General features: G+C 46.6%; 2 protein-coding genes across 2 annotated transcripts in view; both read right to left on the reverse strand.

Annotated features, from left to right (window-relative positions):
* Positions 1-17,351, reverse strand: part of CTNS (cystinosin, lysosomal cystine transporter) — a 79,417-nt gene that overhangs the window by 35,996 nt on the left and 26,070 nt on the right. The gene's annotated exons all lie outside the window — the stretch shown is intronic.
* Positions 10,451-12,859, reverse strand: HASPIN (histone H3 associated protein kinase). Its single transcript, XM_065731979.1, has one exon. It carries the CDS (start codon positions 12,790-12,792, stop codon positions 10,510-10,512), a length of 2,283 nt encoding a protein of 760 aa, XP_065588051.1. The 5' UTR covers positions 12,793-12,859; the 3' UTR covers positions 10,451-10,509.

Consider the following 17,351-nt stretch of genomic DNA (forward strand, 5'->3'; position numbering starts at 1 on the left):
TTAATTTGCATTGTGGATTCCTACAGTTTCACAGAAATTCATATTTGGGTGGAGAGGGTTTTATAGTGCTCATCCTTAGTGGGAGGAAAGCGACTGTTCAGTGAATTTCCACTCTCTCATAAAGCCACGTTTGTCCTTTTGTCCTTTTATTCGTCTGTCTGCTTTCTCATCATGAAGTAGATGAGAGTAGGGTGTAGATGGACTTTTCTGTTTGTCTGCTTTGCTTTTCAAAAGCCTCAGTGCTGTATGTATCTCCTCCATCTGCCCAAAAGGAGCACTGGTTAGGTATTCAGTGCATGTCCTCATCTGCCTCACAGACTTTCTGGCAAGCTCTGCACTTCCAATGTTCGGGGATAAAATGTCATCAATCTTAGTATTTTATTGAGATGTCTATTGAAGTTCTCTGTAACTTGCTTTACTATTTTATATTTAATACTAGGGTTTATGCTCTGTTATTTTCCTTATTTGCCCTTGACTTTTACATGTTAGATGGTGACGTGCCTCTCTTCTTGTGCTTGTCCCAGCTTTGTAAACACACACGCTCTTAACGGAGATGTCCACAGAATTTCCTAATGCTTTTTCAGATCTTGACCTTTCTTAATTTGGCTCATGTGAAGTGAAGGTGGAGCCATGGGTGGAGGCTGCTGCCCTTGTGTGCTTCAGTAATCATTTCTGTCGCTCTCGTAGCAGCATTTTCAGCATCTGGGAGTCCTACTGCTGCAAGTTTCAGTGCAGAGGAGTGCAGCTGTGTGAGCTGGTGGGTCCCAGGTTCTTGGAACTTATCTAACAGATCTGTGCTGAGGGTGTATGCGTGTGAACTCCACAAAGAATTTGCTGGTATAGTTAATCTGAAGCAGTTCTTTTTCCCCCTCAGTTTAAGCACAGCACACTTAATTTGAATAACTGAAGTGCTAAAAACTGAGTCATCTGTGTTGGAAATCCCTGTGAGCAGGAAGTCAAGAGCCAGAAGTTTAAATAACTTGGCTTTGCAGTGTGACAGCAGCAGAACTAGGTGCAGAGTTGAGGAGTCTCTTGTTCCCAGCCCAAATTCCATATGAGTGCAGGAATATTCATGAGAAGATTAGCCCCATGGTGATCATTTTTTCTCTTTGTTGCTGTTTGGGAATGGCCACTTACTTCAAAGACAGCTGAATGTTGCAGGGAACTTGGTCCAACATATCTGGAGCTCTGTTTTTGTTTTGCTTTGAAGGAACTTTGCTGGAAGCCTTAGTAAATGTATGGAATTGTTGGACTATTAACAGCTTGGAGGCTAACACCTTCAGCCTGGTGATACCTCCAGCCTCACCCTTTTCCTCAACTCAGTGTTGAAGCCCCGGGTGACCTAATGCAAGGGGGGAGGTTCTCATCAGGGGAAGCACAGATTGCTTTCTTACCCCCACCAGGAGGCATTCAGTGCTGTGCAGGGGATGCTGAACATTTATTTGGCAGATGGCATCTTCTGTCATCCTCTATGAGTCTGCTCAGCACTCATTGGCCTCCCCCCTGCCCTACAGGCTTGTCTGCAGAAGCATCACCAGGCCCTCACCACTGCAGAGGATGTGAACTGAGTGTGTACTCACTGCCAGCTTGCATGGCAACAGCTTTCCTGAGCCTCACCAAGATGGGGCTAGGAGCAAAACCAGCACAGTGCCTTCGCAGAGATCCCCTCAGTTCACATGACTGCTGCTTTTTAAGCAACTCACTGAGATGCTGGTAATAATTCTGCATATTGTAAAGTGAGAGTTAAATGTTAATAAGACAAGGAAGAGGAGTAGCTGAAGAGGAGAGCAGAAGAGCTGGGAGCAGGTCTTCATGCCATGAAGCTCACCTCGGTGTTCTACTAGGTGAATCTCTCAGGGCACCTTGAAAGAGTAGACATAAAAAGGAGTGAGGCTTACAAGACATTACTTTAAATGATTTAAATAAAGCCTGATATCTGGGGACAAAGTGAAGCTGAGCTATATGGTCAGAAAAGGTCTGCCCAGATAGATAAATCCAGAAAGTTCAGACAGAGAAATCATTGTTGTGAGCCAAAGAAAAAATGAAGTCAGTGCCTGGAGCTGGTCCAAACAGGATCACCAGAATACAAATGTGTGTTAGAAACAGGGATAAAGATGGATCATCTGCTGACCATTTGCAACTCGTGCTTTCTGTCCGTGCAGTAAAAAGTTTGGGACTAAATTCAGCACTCAGAGGGACTTAGTGAGCCTGCCTTACATCTTCTCTAACCAGCTCTGGCTTTGCCGTATTCTTCCTCCAGATGAGGTTTGCTGTGATGCAGTATGGAGCACAGACCCAAACTGAACTGAGCCTGCAAGAAAGCTGCAGCAGATCAACTGCTCTCTTCAAGATCTGAAACATGAAGCAACATTGACATTATGAACACACTGCAGCAGGTACTCTAAGTTCATGTGTCTCAAGAAGCTCCCGGAACACTCAAGTGATTCCTTGTGTTTCATATGCATTAATACAGCCTCTCGTGCCTCCTCTCTGTTCGTGATCTCTCACCCTCAAAGCTCTCACTTTTTGTTTTCCAATGCTTCTCTTAGTGACAGGCTCTGCCAATAGAGGGCTGTGAATGAATCAGTCTGGTGGTCTGTCAGATCTGACTCTGGTTTCCACGAGGAGAAGTTGCCAAGAGGAAAAGTGTAGAGTCCATCCTACCTGACAGAGGAACCTCAGAATTAAAATTCTTGCTCAGGGCATGTGTTTGTTCCCTGATCTGCTGCATCCCCCTGGGAGTCTTGCTTTCCTCCTTGACTCCTCTTGCCAGTAGCATGACTCCTGCACTACTGAGCTTCATTGCAGAAATGCCCCCTATGCTGCTTGTGAAGGCAGAGCTATCAGCTGCAGACAGCCAACATCAATAGAAAGCATTAATCCTTGTGCACATTAACGTGCACGTTTGCCTCATGTGACTGCACTGGACAATCTGCTGTGTGCTGAGAGCTCAGAGAACATAAGTGCCCTGCAGCAACACTGACATTTCTAGCTCTAAAGATGTAGTTTGTCCCATAAAACAACTTTTTTTTTTCCTTTTTCCTTCCCACAGGGATAGAGTCTTTAATGAAAGCCATGACTGCAGACGGACTGATGACAACGTAATCATTGCCATGGTATCTGGGCAAGTGTTTCTGGAAAACCATTGACTGAGAAACGTGCTGAACACCCTTGAAATGTGGCTGAGATCAAACTCTACGTGCGTGGGGTGAGTAGAGAGCAACATCAAAGACACATTTTTTGTCTCTAAGCTCACATACAGAGGAGAGATGTTTCCATTCACCCGTGTGTCTGCTTTTATGCTTTAGTGGTGGGTGGAAGAAAAAGTAGGCTTGCATTAGATGTGCAGGATGTCCACTCTGAGATGCCCTGGCTCTGTTGATTCATTTAGGCCTCTGTCTTCTTGATTCCAGAGAACTTATTTTGGAGGAGGTTAAGGAATGAGTTCTAAAGGTGCCTAGCTTGTACAAATGTTGTCACTCTAGCTCTTTTATTAGCTTTTCTTTACAAATAAGGTTAGTCTGTAGAATCAAGGATCACGGCTGCTTTACCAGGCTTTCAGAAAACTCCCTTTCAGACTGTCAAGTTTTTAATGATGTGAAATACATGAAGTATCTGTGTATCAAACACGTTCACTCTCTGCAGTGTCTGTTACAATATTTACATTGCTGCATGTACTCAGAGCAGTTTATTTCTAATTAACTGTAGCTGCAGTTTTAAGATGAAGACTTGAACCCCGCAGCCTTCCAAACTCAAATACTCCCATAGCACCCATTCTCTTGAACCTATTTACTGATCCACTATATACTGCAGTGGCACACAGGTCAAGTGGCCTCACACACCTAGTTTATTCAAATGACAGCCACGTTTTCTCCTCCTGACAAATGTACATGCTTTGAAGCAAGAGTTAAAGACGTTGTAATTGTTTGAGTAAATCAATTAGCTTTACTATTGCTGTGAAACAGGCTTTGGCCCAGCAGCCTGCACTCGTTCTTCCTGCATGGGCACCTCCCTGGCTGAGAATGCTTCCTGCCTCTTTTAAATGAGATCTGTTGAGGCCTCAGCTTCTGGGACAAGTTGCTCAGCTGGGTAAATGATCAGAGTTCAGCTGCTCACATCAGGCTGCTGGAGGCCACGGGCTGTCACTACACCATGTTTTCTTTGGTTAGATACCTCACAAATAGCAATCGTGGAGCTGCCAAGCATCTGGTTTGGCAAGATGTGGATTGTGCAGTGATCATTCCATGACGCTTTGGGAACACCAGAGCAAATCATCGAATTTGAAAAAGACTGGGAAGACATTGAGCTAAAAGGAGTTCATACTGTATTTATGTTGTGTTCTCATGGCTCATGGGAAAAGACGTCATCAGTGATGTTATTCTGCCTTTTATTCTGTCACATTTTTGAATAATGATTTGGGTACTGTTACACTGGCTACAGGATCTGTCCCTGAGGATGCCAGTAATGTAATAAATTATAGGGAAGTGATCCACATATAAGTAGATATGTGCTGTTTTGTTCTAAAAATTGCCTTACTGTTGCAAGGAGCTAATTCCACACAGCTATATATAGAGAATGCCAGTGAAAAAGCTGCTTGGGTTTTTTTCTTTTCTTCTGGGGCCCAGGTTGTACCTTCTTTTGGCCCTGAACTTTGCCCATTTGGTGTGAAGTGTGTTGGGGTGTCAGATCTCGTTGTTGGAGCTCCATTTTATCACATCCAAGGAACAGAAGGGAGGGTTTACGTCTATTGCCTGGAGACAAAGGTGAAAACACTGGTAGCGTAAACAGTCCATGTTGGGGATTTTCCAACCATGCCTAAGTAGTGACAAATAAAACATTCCTCCTTTGTGCTCTCACTGAATGTGCTCTCCCTGTATGGTAGAGGACTGCGGGATGAAGCCAGCGATCCTATCTCAGCTGTTGGAGTATAAAAAAAGAAATAACTCAAGAAATAAAACCATTCTGTACATGAGATATACAGATATTACAGTGTGATAAAACCACTTCTCCTGTTTGTGTGTAGCTCATTTGTTGGTGTGGACTTGGATTTGCCAAGCAGTGCTCTTTGCAGCACTTATAATAAGCGTGTGCATGGGTAGCTGCTGAAACTTTGCCTCTCAGGACTTGCAGAAAACAAAATGTTTTGAGGGCCCAGCTACTGGATCCAGCGGGAAATGAGTTAATTACATCACTTTGAATGGCAACTGAGCCCTCTTTAACAACAAACCGAGAAAAACCCACTTTGGTGCACTGCAAAGGTTTGTGCAGTGCATTAATGGTGGGAAGCAGAAAACAACTCTGCACATCTCTTCGAATTCAAATAACTCGCACCCTCTGGTGGCGGATTTCTGTAACGTAGTGGAGAAACCTCTGGTTGGGGGTTGTCTCCAGTACACTGGGAGAAGAAGGAGCTTGTGTTTCTGGAGCAGGAGGCTGAGAGGAAGGACCTTCACAATCCGTTTCCACGGATGAATGAGAAATTTGCAGATGTTGGATGGTCAGTGGGACTCACACAGGATTCACGTGCTGCCTGTAGCTGATAGTCAATTCTGCATGTCAGGAGCATTGAGAAACCAGCCTCACAGCAGCCTCGTTCACGAAGGAACGAAGGAAGGGCATTTTTCAAAGGAGAGGAGAGAGATCTTGCCTTATATTTGTTGTCCTTCCCCATCCCCCAACTAGTGAGTAAAAGCCCATGAAATTTCATCAGGACTGCAGTACTTTGGACAGGCTATCAATGGTGGCTTTGATGCACTAATGATGGTCTCCAGGATATCACAGTGGGATCACGGGAGGCTGTGGCTGTGCTCTGGCAGATAACGAGTGCTACTTGTTAGTTCGTTGGGGAAATGGTTCAAAGACAAATTTAGAATCTGTGTTCCAAGCACCATGTAATGATTCTATTTTTAATTTGGCATTGGAGGGACATAGAAAAATCTTTCCCAGTCCTAAAAGAAATAGTAAAAAATGTAAAGCACTCAGCTCACATTACAAAGGCTTTTGCCTTTGCACATCTACAGCTCTGAGCAACTAATGAAGATTAAGAGATTAACGTAGGTCTTAATGTCTGCAGTTCAGCACTGGTGACTGAAGTCATTTAGACACAAGAAAACCATCCTGGCTGACCGTGCCTTGTTTTCAATCAGATATCTGCTAGCTGGATTCCTTGTGGAGTTCACCAAGGGTAGGAAAAGATGGACAGCTTTAATTCTGTTCTTGCGTTTTCTATTTGAAAACATACTGTAGATAAAGAGATAATTTATACCACTAGATAATGTCTTTATCTAATGGAAACATAAACAGTGTTTAATTTTGAAACTCTCTCCATCTTGGTGTATGTTGGCTGTCTGTTCCTTCAGACTGATGGGGTTTTGTACATTCCCAGCAAAAAGTGGAACTGCTGTGAATAAGGCAGCGTGGTGAAACGTTGTGGAAAAGCTGAATATTTCTTCCTCTTGCTGCCAGGATTTCTTAAAACTCCCTCTTTTCCCTGTAATGATTCCAGCATTCATATGTGTTTCTTGCTTGCCCTTCACTGACCAGCTTCAGACCAGTTGTTCACTCTCTCACCTGCTTGAGATTCAGACCTGAGAGAGTGCTGATTTTCCTGAAGAGCAGCATTGTCACATCAAAACTGCATTTCAGTGTAACCCCAGCTTTACCTGTGTCTCAGCAAGGTAATGGGAACTGTGATCAGAATACAGTCTGCAGTGCTATGCTTCCTCAGAAACTTTGCACTGAGGACAACTGCTGCTACATCCAACAGAGCATTCTGAAAACCTCAGAGCCCAAACTGTCAGAGCCTCTTCCGTTTCACTCACTGTGGGAAGCTGTTGGGGATCTGTTGCCATGTTTTCATCTCTGTGAATGATGCAGATCAGAACTGTCACCTTTCATTCATGGACTCATTGCAATTGTTTTGCTCTCAGCATGCAAGAAATTCCTATCTGTGCTTCCAGTGTTTTCAGTTTTCACAACAGCTGCAGTCATCCTAAAACCACAGCTCTGACATTTGATTGCAGCTGCCTGATTTTGTTTTGGCCTCATGCTTGGCACAGCACTTCAGCAAAGAGTTGTTCAGTTTTCACAGCTTTGGACAACAGTGTAGACATCACTTCACTGTACAAAGTTACCTTGGGCATTCATGGAACAGTGACTCGAGTGGAACAATGTTTAAAATCTGTTTAAAATCCACTCTCTGAATAATAGTGAATAATTAACTGGGCTGCTGCATTATCCTGTGTGCAGAACAGCTTACTGTTCAGCTGAATGCTCCAGGAAAACAGCTCAGGCTCAAATTCATTTTGTACCCAAGTAAATGCTGAAGCAGGTCAGGGTAGGGACATTGTTTTGGTTGTTAGGACTACAGCTTCAAGTGCTGATTTAAGACTCCCAAGCTTTTATTGGGCTGCATGCACCTAATTCATTTTATGGGAGCAGACACATTGAGTTTCCCAATCTATTTTTATTCATTCCTCTTTTGCTGGCAGCCATCCTCTCCTGCTATTCACTGTGGCCAACCAATACCCTTCACTTCTGCAGACTTACCCTTAAACTGCACAGCTGGGCATCCAGTGTTCAAGAAAACAGCTGTAGGTAAAGATGATTATTTTCTCTTTTTCCTACCTCCAGTGCTACTTTGGGAAGCTGCTCCTGCATCCTGCATCTTTTCAGTTAGGCCATAACCTCCACTCCTTCACATCAGCTTGTCACTCACATGCATTTTCTCAAGGCAAGAGATAATTTCCAAGTTCCTGCACTTGAATGTTTAACTATTCCGGAAGGGAATGCCAAGCACAAAATGCATCATGCTTTAACAGCATCCCAGTGAGTTAGAGAGCACTTACAGAGTAATCAGTATTTTGTTCTATCCTTCTTTGCCCTCAAAACTGACACATATTGGCAATTAGATGAAAGTGTATTCTGAAGTAGGCCAGCACTCACTGTTGCTGTCACTGAGTACTGCTGTTTTCACCACAGAACACACTGAGAACTGAACAAGAAAGGCTGGGATCCCTGCTCCCTGTCCACACTGTTTACAAGGCATTGGTTTCACACAGTTATCCTTGTTCTTTTCAACCTTCCAAAGTGTTTGGATCCACGTGAAAAATCTTCCCTTAGAATTACAGCTTTGCTCATACTTCATTGTTTCAGTAAAAAGTAGAGCAGCCTTTAAGATCAACATTTAAGTATAGTTCATATTTAAAAGCTTGTGCTTACTGGACTGGAAATGGGGGATGCTGACATCCCCCCTCCAGCTTGGCAGAGAAAACAGATGGGCGACATCATCAATCCAGTTTTGATCCAGATAGAGCTTTGATTCCAAATGATTGGAACAAGAACAGAATGAGGGCATTTTAATTACTCAGGGCGTGTTACTGTTCAGATTCCTTTCTTGTCACATCCCCCCTACTAAGATCTATGGGGCTGATTAGTACACAATTTTATTAAATTATTAACTATTAATAATTGTATTAAATTATTATTTTAAAGAAGGAAATGCAGACTTATCTGTGGTAACTGCATTCCCTACAAGCACGGTCAGAGGCAAAGTTTTCTACATGAATTTAAAGCCCAATATTTTGAAGGGTAGAAGATTCCAGTTTTGATTAATGAAAGCAACGTGACATACTGACAGTGGTTTGTGAGGAAACACTTCAAGGCAGTGGCAGCTTTCAAAGACCACAGTAACAAACAGCAGCTCCAACACTGCTGCACCACATCCCCCTGCAGGAGGGCAGGCTGGCTCCTCTGCCTTTAACTGCCACTGTTTCCATCCTTCTTCTACAGCCAATATTGGCAGTTGTGAAATACAGGACCCAGGTGGGCAGGTAATAAAGTGGTTTTATTCATCCTGCTTTTCTTTTCTTTCTTTTAAAGCATAAATATCACCATTCTGACTGAAGAGCATGTCCTTGGTGTCAGGTACACGCTCACTGCAGCCCTTACCAGGTAAGTTTTAAAGATATTCAATTATGTTCCATTACTCGAGTCAATTAAGAGGGAAAAGGATGGAGAGGATGTCTGGTAGGATTCCACTATGATTTCCACTTTAATAATTTCATGCAGTGCAGACTGTCAAGTTGCTTTCTGTAACTTAAGATAGCAAAAGTAAGAGCCTTGAAGATAGAGATTCCTCTTCATTCCTTAATGCACCTGTGTCATTGAGTGTACTAATTTTCAATAATAATTAAATTGAACGTTCACTTACATTGATTTACCTCCTTCTGCAGGCCACTTTCTTTAATGTCTGTGTACGTGTAAGGTAAATAACTCCCAATGATGGTACTCCACAAGGAGATAGTATAGAGGATGGTATATTTTAAGTAGTTTTATATAAACAGTATACAGATAATACAAAAGAGAAGATGGCTCACCTTTATGATGACAAGGCTCACAGGGGACCTCACAGGGGACCTCACAGGGGACTCCACGTGGGAGGGATCTCCAAGAAGAGATCCTTCCCTGGTGGTGGTCAGCCCTTAAATGGGGTTTGGGAGAGGTGGAACCAGGCTCCACCCCTTCCACTCACACAGGTATATCACCTTCACCTGTGGCCCCATGGCTGACTGGGTGCTCACCTCAGGTGGCCAATCAGTGGTTCAGGCCGTGATTCAGCAGTTCCCATACAGTATGTTAGCCAAGGACTTCTTGAAAACAATTCAGATTTGCTATGTGAACCTTCAGGTTTAGTCTCACCCAGCTGCAATCGAGACTACAGAACCCCCTGTGCATTTTCTTCTCTAGATAAATGGAGAAAATCACCTTAATGCCACCATCACCACCATCAGGTTACAGCTTTGGGATCCTCTCAGCATTACAAGGTCACAGCTGTCAAAAATGCATCAGGAACACAGGTACTACTTCTTTTTTTTTAATAACTTTATACTATCACTGGTCCTCACAGATAAAAAAGATCCTAATACAGCAGAATAGAATGTTTTTAAAAGTCAAACTACAGAAACTTTAGGAACTTTACCTTTTATAGCACCACGCCAGGTACAGACTGTGCCAAACTGAACAAAAGCTCATTTTTAAGCTACATCAAGAAGTGCCTTTCTCCCCTTTCTCTGGCCAGGTAACAGCACTCACTGACCTCCAGAGCTGTGGGGTTTGGGTGGTTGGTTTTGGTTTGTTTCTTTAAAAAAGAAAATCAATAGAATGAGGAAAGTACTTTTAATAACCTAAGTGGCATTCAAGATGTGAACTGGGCCTGAAGGCATCTCCCCCTCCCCCTCGAGATCTGATTCCTTTCCACCCTCACCCCTCAAGGAGTGTCCATGTGGAAGCATGATTGAGAAGACTTCTTTGTGGGGTTTTTTTGTTCTTTTGGGATTTTTTTGTTTTTTTTTTTTTTTTTTACACATTTTTGATAGTTTACCATACACACTGCTAACTGGTGATAACACTCCTGCGTTCTGCCAACATTTAAAAGACTACTTAAAAAAAACAGCAAAGGAGAAGGACAGCATCAGTGATTCAGTTCTTGGCAGCCCTGTGCTCCCTTACTCATTGGAAGAGGCTGCTGCTGTCTAGAACTTCACTGGCAGACCCAAAAGTCAGTACTTCTTTATGAAACTTAGTGAGCTGCTGCTTTATTTTTCTCATGGCAGAAGTTGATTCCTTTTTCTTGTACACCACATCTTTCAAAAGTTTATGTGACAAGTAGTGCAGCCAGAGGACGTTGGTGTGTGGATGATAGTCAGTCCAGTTGTTGGAGTTCTCTGCTTTCATTTGCCTGTAGATATCAAACTGGTAGTCCCCTGTGCCTTGAAACAGATCTTCATCAGTGGAAAGGTCACAGAAGACAGTTAACCCATCTTTCTCCAGCCTAGACAAGGTATAATCTATGATGTTGACATGGATCCCTGCCGTGGGGATGGTGCACGTTGTCCCATTCAACACGTAATTAAGCTCCTTTACGTCTGTTTTCTTTACCAGCACATTCCCCCAGTGCAAGTCTCTGTGCTCAAAGTGCAGTTCCTGTTCTGCCACAGCTAGTGAAGCAGTCACCTGGTGCAGAATGCTTTTTGCTGAAGCCACAGTACTCAGTTTCTTTCTCATGTTCTCCAGATCACTGCCTCCAAATTCAAACTCCAGAACCATGAAGAGCTGCTTTTCTCCAAACAGGTCTGGCCGATCATTTTCTGATCCTGTTACCTTGTTGTATGTGTCCCAGGCTTTTAGCAGATATTTAGGATAGGCCCCTTGAACACAATGCACAGAGTACAAGCTGATGAACCCCACAGTCCTATTCATGGACTCTTCAGACAGAAGACTGAGCTCCTTTGAAATTATTATTTCAGGCAGAATCTCTCCAAAGCTCTTTTGAGCTTCACCGTTCACCCTTTCGGTTCCCTCAATGGGAATTATTTTTAAGGCCACAGGTCCTCTCTCACTGTCCATCTGGAAAACCTCTCCAAACACCCCTTCTCCGATTTTCGTGCAGTTTTTCATCTGATCTAGGGGAATACAATCCTCAAAGGCAATCGGTCCCTCCTGCTGGCACTCCCTAAACACCTTCTCTGCGTCTGTAAGCAGGACCTCCAGGACTGAAGAGGAACTCAAGGGAGCCAGCAGGACTGCAGAGGAAGCAGACAAGGCGTAGCACTCAGTCTTACTGGAAGACAGGGTCACTTGGTGCCCCGAAAGCTGGGGATTCACGAAGGGATTACAGAGGATGCTGCTGTAGGAGTTGTCGTCCAAGATCACTTTCTTTTTCTTATGGAAGGACAGAGATGCTCGAAATCTACCCCAGTGGTGGGAGTTATTGAGGAAGGAGCAGTCAGCGTCTTGAGTACCTCCTGCCATCTGAACGTCCTTCTTCCTTCCTCTTTGTCTCAATTGTGACCTGAGGAAAGGTGTGCCAGCCTGCTGCTGCCTCTTGTTTTTCCGCCAGTGCGGTCGGAGCCGCGTTTGCGTCCCCCAGCGGCTGGTGCTGAAGCCGCTGATGCACGCCTTCCTACAGGTGCTGCCCTCTCCGGGAATGAGCTTGGCACTTTTCCGTTTGTACTTGCTGGCTGCCGGGCGGCCCGGCGGGGACGCCGCCTTCTGCCCGCTCAGCCACAGCGAGACAGCCCCTCGGTCCAAGACCACCACCGGCATCAGCCGCCCCTCGGGCGTGCCCCCCTGCCGGCCCGGGCTCCCCGTTGTCGCACCGCCCTTCGCATCACCGCGGGACCCCCCGGAGCCCGCAGCACCGCCGACGGGAGGAGCAGCGGCTTCGCGCGGGGGCTCCGTCCCGGCCGTCTGCGGCAGCGGGAGCCGCCCGGGGCCGCCCCGCGGTGAATTGGCGGCGCTGCCGAGCGAGGCGTCGTGCGACGAGAAGAGCTCCGGGCTGCAGAGCAGCGCCGAGCCGCCCTCCACGCTCGTGCTGAGCTCCGGCAGCGGCGCGGCCGCGCGGGGCGGCGCCCATTGCGGAGTACTGCACAGCAGAGGGCGGCGGGCGGGGCGGGGCGACCCCTGGCGGCGGCGGCGGCGGCGGGGACGGCGCGGAGGAGGGGAGGGCGACGGGGAGCTGAAGGCGGACGGGGCCCGGTTCTCCTTCTCCGCCCCGCGCCGGCTCCGCAGGCACCGGGTGCGGGCGGGGAGCTCACCCGACGGCTTTTGGCGGCGTTTCCCCGGCGGTAAGAAGTCGGGGTCGTCCGAGGGGGAGGAGAGGGCGCTGGAGCCGGCCGAGGTGGAGCTGAAGAGCCGTCTGCGGTCCTGAGGGGGCGAAATCCAGCGCTCGGGCTGCGGCAGAGCGCGGAGGAACCCGCCGCGCCGCGAGTACGTGCGCAGCATCCGCGGCATCGCGGCCGGGCCGCGCGGGAACGGAACGGCGCCAGCCCGCCTCCGTTTCAAACGAGATCTCGCGAGACTACGGGGAGGCAGTCAGGCCGCGTCCCGATGTGTCGCGCTGGGTGAAGTCACTTCCGGCGGGGTCGACATGGCGGCGGTGCCGTGCGGGTGGAAACAAAGGGCACCGGGCGCCAGATCCCAACAGGAGCTGTGTGTAAATGTGCTCTGTGTGAGGACGTAGGGCGGGATGTGGGTGGCTCAATTGCACCTGTGCATGAGTATCCCGTCGGTGGCCGCTCCCGGCACCGCGCTGCAGCTCCCGCGGTCCGCACCTGGTGAGTCCCGGCACGGGGCGGCTGCTGCCGGTTTGTTGGTTACGTTCCCAGAATGAGGAGTTGCAATTAAAGTTCCCCTCTTTTTCCTCCGATCGCGTTATGCTCTCTTTTTGTCTCCTCGTTTCTTCTCTGAATTAAGCGTCCCTCATTACTTAAGCCCTTTGATTCCCAAGGAGGTCGGATTTTGCAGCGGGTTACGATGTTCTCAGATGCATTATAGCTCTGTGACTTGTGATTTCCGATGAGTGCCGTTCTGTCGTTTAATTCCTCACCAGCGCTGCAGTAGATGCCAAACGCATTTGCAGTAATTGGATGGCACTTAAGGGATTAGCGAAGTCGTCCAAACCGCAGATGGTTCCTTTGCTGTTTCCATGGAAGTCTTGCTGTGTCTGCTTCTAATTTTATTTGCGATCTAATATTTGCGAATAAAATCCCCCTCGTCAATGTTGTGGCCGTGTCGCCTCGCCCTAACTGTAATGCACTGTGCGGTGGCACAGCTCTGCCGTTCCCTGAACCACGGGAGATTTGCAGCTGACTCATTTGGAGTCATTAAAGGTCTGATCCCAGCCAGGCTCCTGCGGCAGGCTTGGAGGGACTGCTCTGCCTCACTCTGGAAAGTTCATGTGTTGAACTCTGCGAGTGGTTTGGTAGTTCATGGAAGTAAGTAAAGTGGAAGTCTGCTGTTCAGGAAAGCTTATCAATGAAAGAGCATAAGTAATTCTTCATTTAGTGCTAGGTGCTGATGTAAGATCAGATAGGAGCAATGAAGTGCTTTGATTGAGAGGCTTTTGGAGCAGGTTTATCTGGAGGTTAATTGGATTGCATCCTCACAAGAGGAATTTCCCATCCCTTATCACAGGGTAGATGAGCTGGAATGGATCCGTGCTGCTGCAGGCAGGTTGCCCCCACACTGCCACTTTGACTGCTATGTGCAGCATGGCCCTCAGCATGCCTGGGGCACGTCAGTCTCTTGCTTGTGGTAATAGGTAAGAGCTTAGAGCAGCACGAGCCTCTAGAGCTAAGGTGCCAGGCTGGCTGACTGTGGATGTTTCTACTGGATCTTCTTTGTGGATCTAGTCTGAGTCCCATGTATGTTTTCCTGTGGCTGAAAAGAGTGACAACTTGGGATTATCAGGGAGGAAGGGGCAGAGGCCTCAGTCTAGACTTCCCTAGACCCACTTGTCATGGTGCAATTCCCGAGGGGATGAAGTGTATCTGAGCAGCCAGGACCTGTTTCATACCCTTCCAGGTCAGGGATGATAACAGCTTGGCAAAGAAGCAAAAAGGTGATGTCAGGCATGCTCAGAAGTAAGGATGTACTTTTACGTTACTATTTAAGGTGAAAACATGTTTTATTAAAAACTATGTGTCCTTCAGGCCTTGGTTTGAGCCTTCTCCTTTTATTCCCCAGTGATGCTGTTGTTGGCTGACTTCAGCAGGTGAAGCCACTGCAGCACGGCGCTGCGTAGTGCTGCTGGTCCAGCTGTCATCGTGCTCAGTGTCCCAGTGATACTCTGTGAGCATTTTGACTCAGTTTCTGCTGTCTGAGTCCCTCACAGAACAGAGTGTGAATGAGCAGTTTCAAGGGAAGAATAAAAAATAAAATAAAAAAAGGCTCAGAATTTTTCCAGTAACTCCTGATGAGAGGATTTCCATTGTGGCTGCACGTGCCAGCGAAGAGGCACATATTGAGGCTGATTTTTTTTCACTGTTTTGTTGGTAAGGAGTAACCTGTTTCTTATTTACACTGCAAAGTCGTAGCGAGGCTTGAAAGGGAAGCTGACCAGAGCAGTTTTCACTGCAGGTTGCAAACATGGTTCTTTCTTCTTGCAGCCAAATTCATCGTTTTCCGAAAGCAGCTTGTTTCCTGCATGAAGGTGTATGTGTGCTGTGGTTTGAGAGAACTTCCTTTTTCAACCTGTTAAGCTCTTCCCCTTGTTTTTCTTAGACATCTTAAAGCTATGTCTACTGTGAGAAAGAAAAACAAAACGGATGTGAAGAGAGCTGACCTGGCCTTTTCCACTGTTCATTTCCTTGCTGAAATAGTTTATCTATTTACATCCTGTGCTCTTTGCCTCCTTTCTATTTTCAGTACCTGCTCTGGCACCTGTCTGCATGATGCATTTGCTGCGGGAGCATTTCCCGTGCTTCAGAAATGGCTCAGGGTTCTGTGAGTCAGCTGTCCTGCATTTGGGAGCTGATGTTTTCTGCTGCACTCGATAGCTCAGTAGAGAGTGGAGTGGGTGTCACTGAGAACAGCTGTGACTGAAGGGCGACCGTTTGGAATTGAAGTGAACAACTCAAGTGCTAAAATGGGCTCCTCCAGCAGCCACTCCTGAGTCACCTCTGCACTGGGCAAGGTTGTCTGCCATTGCTCAGTCTCTCCTGGGTGTGACTTAGAGGTAACATTATTCTATGATATTGGGCTGAACATAAAATATTTATATCTTACCACGCCATAAAGAGACAGATGCGACCTTGTTACATTCTGAATGCCTTTAGGTCAGGGTGGGGACCTGCAGTTAATTTCTGCAGTCCCTCTATTTGGCTGTTACCAGCTCCTTACCGGACTGAGTTCAGCTCTGGGATGGATTAACACCAGGGAGCTGCTGACAGATGGAGAGACATGCAGAGGAGTCTGGGTGGAAAAGAGACATGCATCTTAGGAGTACCTATGAATAATGGGAATGCAATTACTTAACGCTCTACAAGAAGTTATGTGTAGGTGTAATGTGTCAGGAATAAAAAGAGAGAGAGAGAGAAAGAGTTTAAGTACGGGAGGAGAAATCTTCCCAGTGAGAATTTCCAGATGAGTAAATCCTCCTGGGGAAGGAGCAGAACTTCTGGTTTCCGTGGGAAATTCAAAGTGCTGGGCTTGAGATGGAGGTGTCTTGCAGAAGGGGGACAGCCTGAGTCCCTTGAGAAGGACAAACTACATTTTTGCCTTTAAGTGATGGTTAGATTTGAAGTGATTTTCTTCCCCCCATGTCAATTACACTGTAATGCTTGAACAGTTCACAGGCTCTGAGAAATACACCAGTGAGCTTGTTTTCCAGACAAGAAAAAGATAAGGGTACAAAAGCTAAAAGATGGCAAAAGGATGCCAGCAGCACTGCTGTCAGCATTCATTTTGCCTGTGTGGAGTGATACTCAGAATGTTCTGAGGTACACATGATTCAGAACAAGACTTTGTGTTCAGAAACAGCACTTGTCACAGTGCTTCTGTTTGATGGCTTCAAAAACCACCAATGCACAAGAACAGGAGGGTTTGGTGTTGGATGGTCGTTATGGTCCCCACCAACCCAGGCTGTCCCATTACCTTTACATCCTGTTTCTTATTTGTGATCAAATCTGGTTGACATCTTCAGGTCACAGGTACAACAGGAATCAAAACAGTGTTCTTTTTCCAACCCTTTCTCAGATTAACTGACCTGGAAAGTAACTGCAAAAACACAAAGCAGACCCATGTCTGTGTCACAAAGTAAAACCAGGCCAGGAGGCAACACACTGCTTAATTCTTAGCAGGTTTCATCGTGAGCGTAGCCTGTGCAGTCACCCAGACTGAGAAGGAGGTGGCTCTGGGGTAGAGGAGGATGGAGAAGGGGGATCTCTGGACAGTGCTATGCTTGTCTTCACTGATAACTTTGTTATGAACTTGCTTGATTTTAGTGCAGTAGGAGCAATGACAGAGGCAGTTGTGAGTGAAAAGGGTGTGCATCACCAAGACATGGGATGTGCTTGATATCTGCTCCTGGCTTGCAGAATCAGGATGAGCAGGTGGTGTTTGTGTGGGACTGTGGCCCATGATAAGAGCCCCTGTCCAGCTGTGACCTGTGGCTCGTACTTGCAGAAGCATCTGAACTTGGAGCAGACGAGCAGAAGGTCAGCTTGCATTAGGATGCTCCTGTCTTCCAGCCCCATCACTCGTCACTTGGCTCTGGTCTCTGAGCAGCAGCAGGACAGGTAGGCTGAGCCTGCTTTTCTTACTTGGTTGCCTCAAGGAGAGCTGTGCCATGTGTCATGGGGCTGGAAGCGGGGAGCACAGCAGCTGCTGGGTTAAAGAGCTCCCCAGCAGATTGCTGTTCCAGTTCTGCAGCTGCTGGAGAGAGTTATTTCACTTTGTAGTAGGAAACTCTAGGGATGACTGTGGGATGAGAGACAAAATGAGGTATTCTGAGGATATAGGGAGGAGGTGTGTGTGCTGAAGCAGCGCTGTGCATACGCAGCGTGTGGCTG

This window comes from Cyrtonyx montezumae, unplaced genomic scaffold, assembly GCF_038088225.1.
Source record: "Cyrtonyx montezumae isolate F1298 unplaced genomic scaffold, pur_monq_1.0 scaffold_15, whole genome shotgun sequence".
Lineage (NCBI taxonomy): Eukaryota > Metazoa > Chordata > Aves > Galliformes > Odontophoridae > Cyrtonyx > Cyrtonyx montezumae.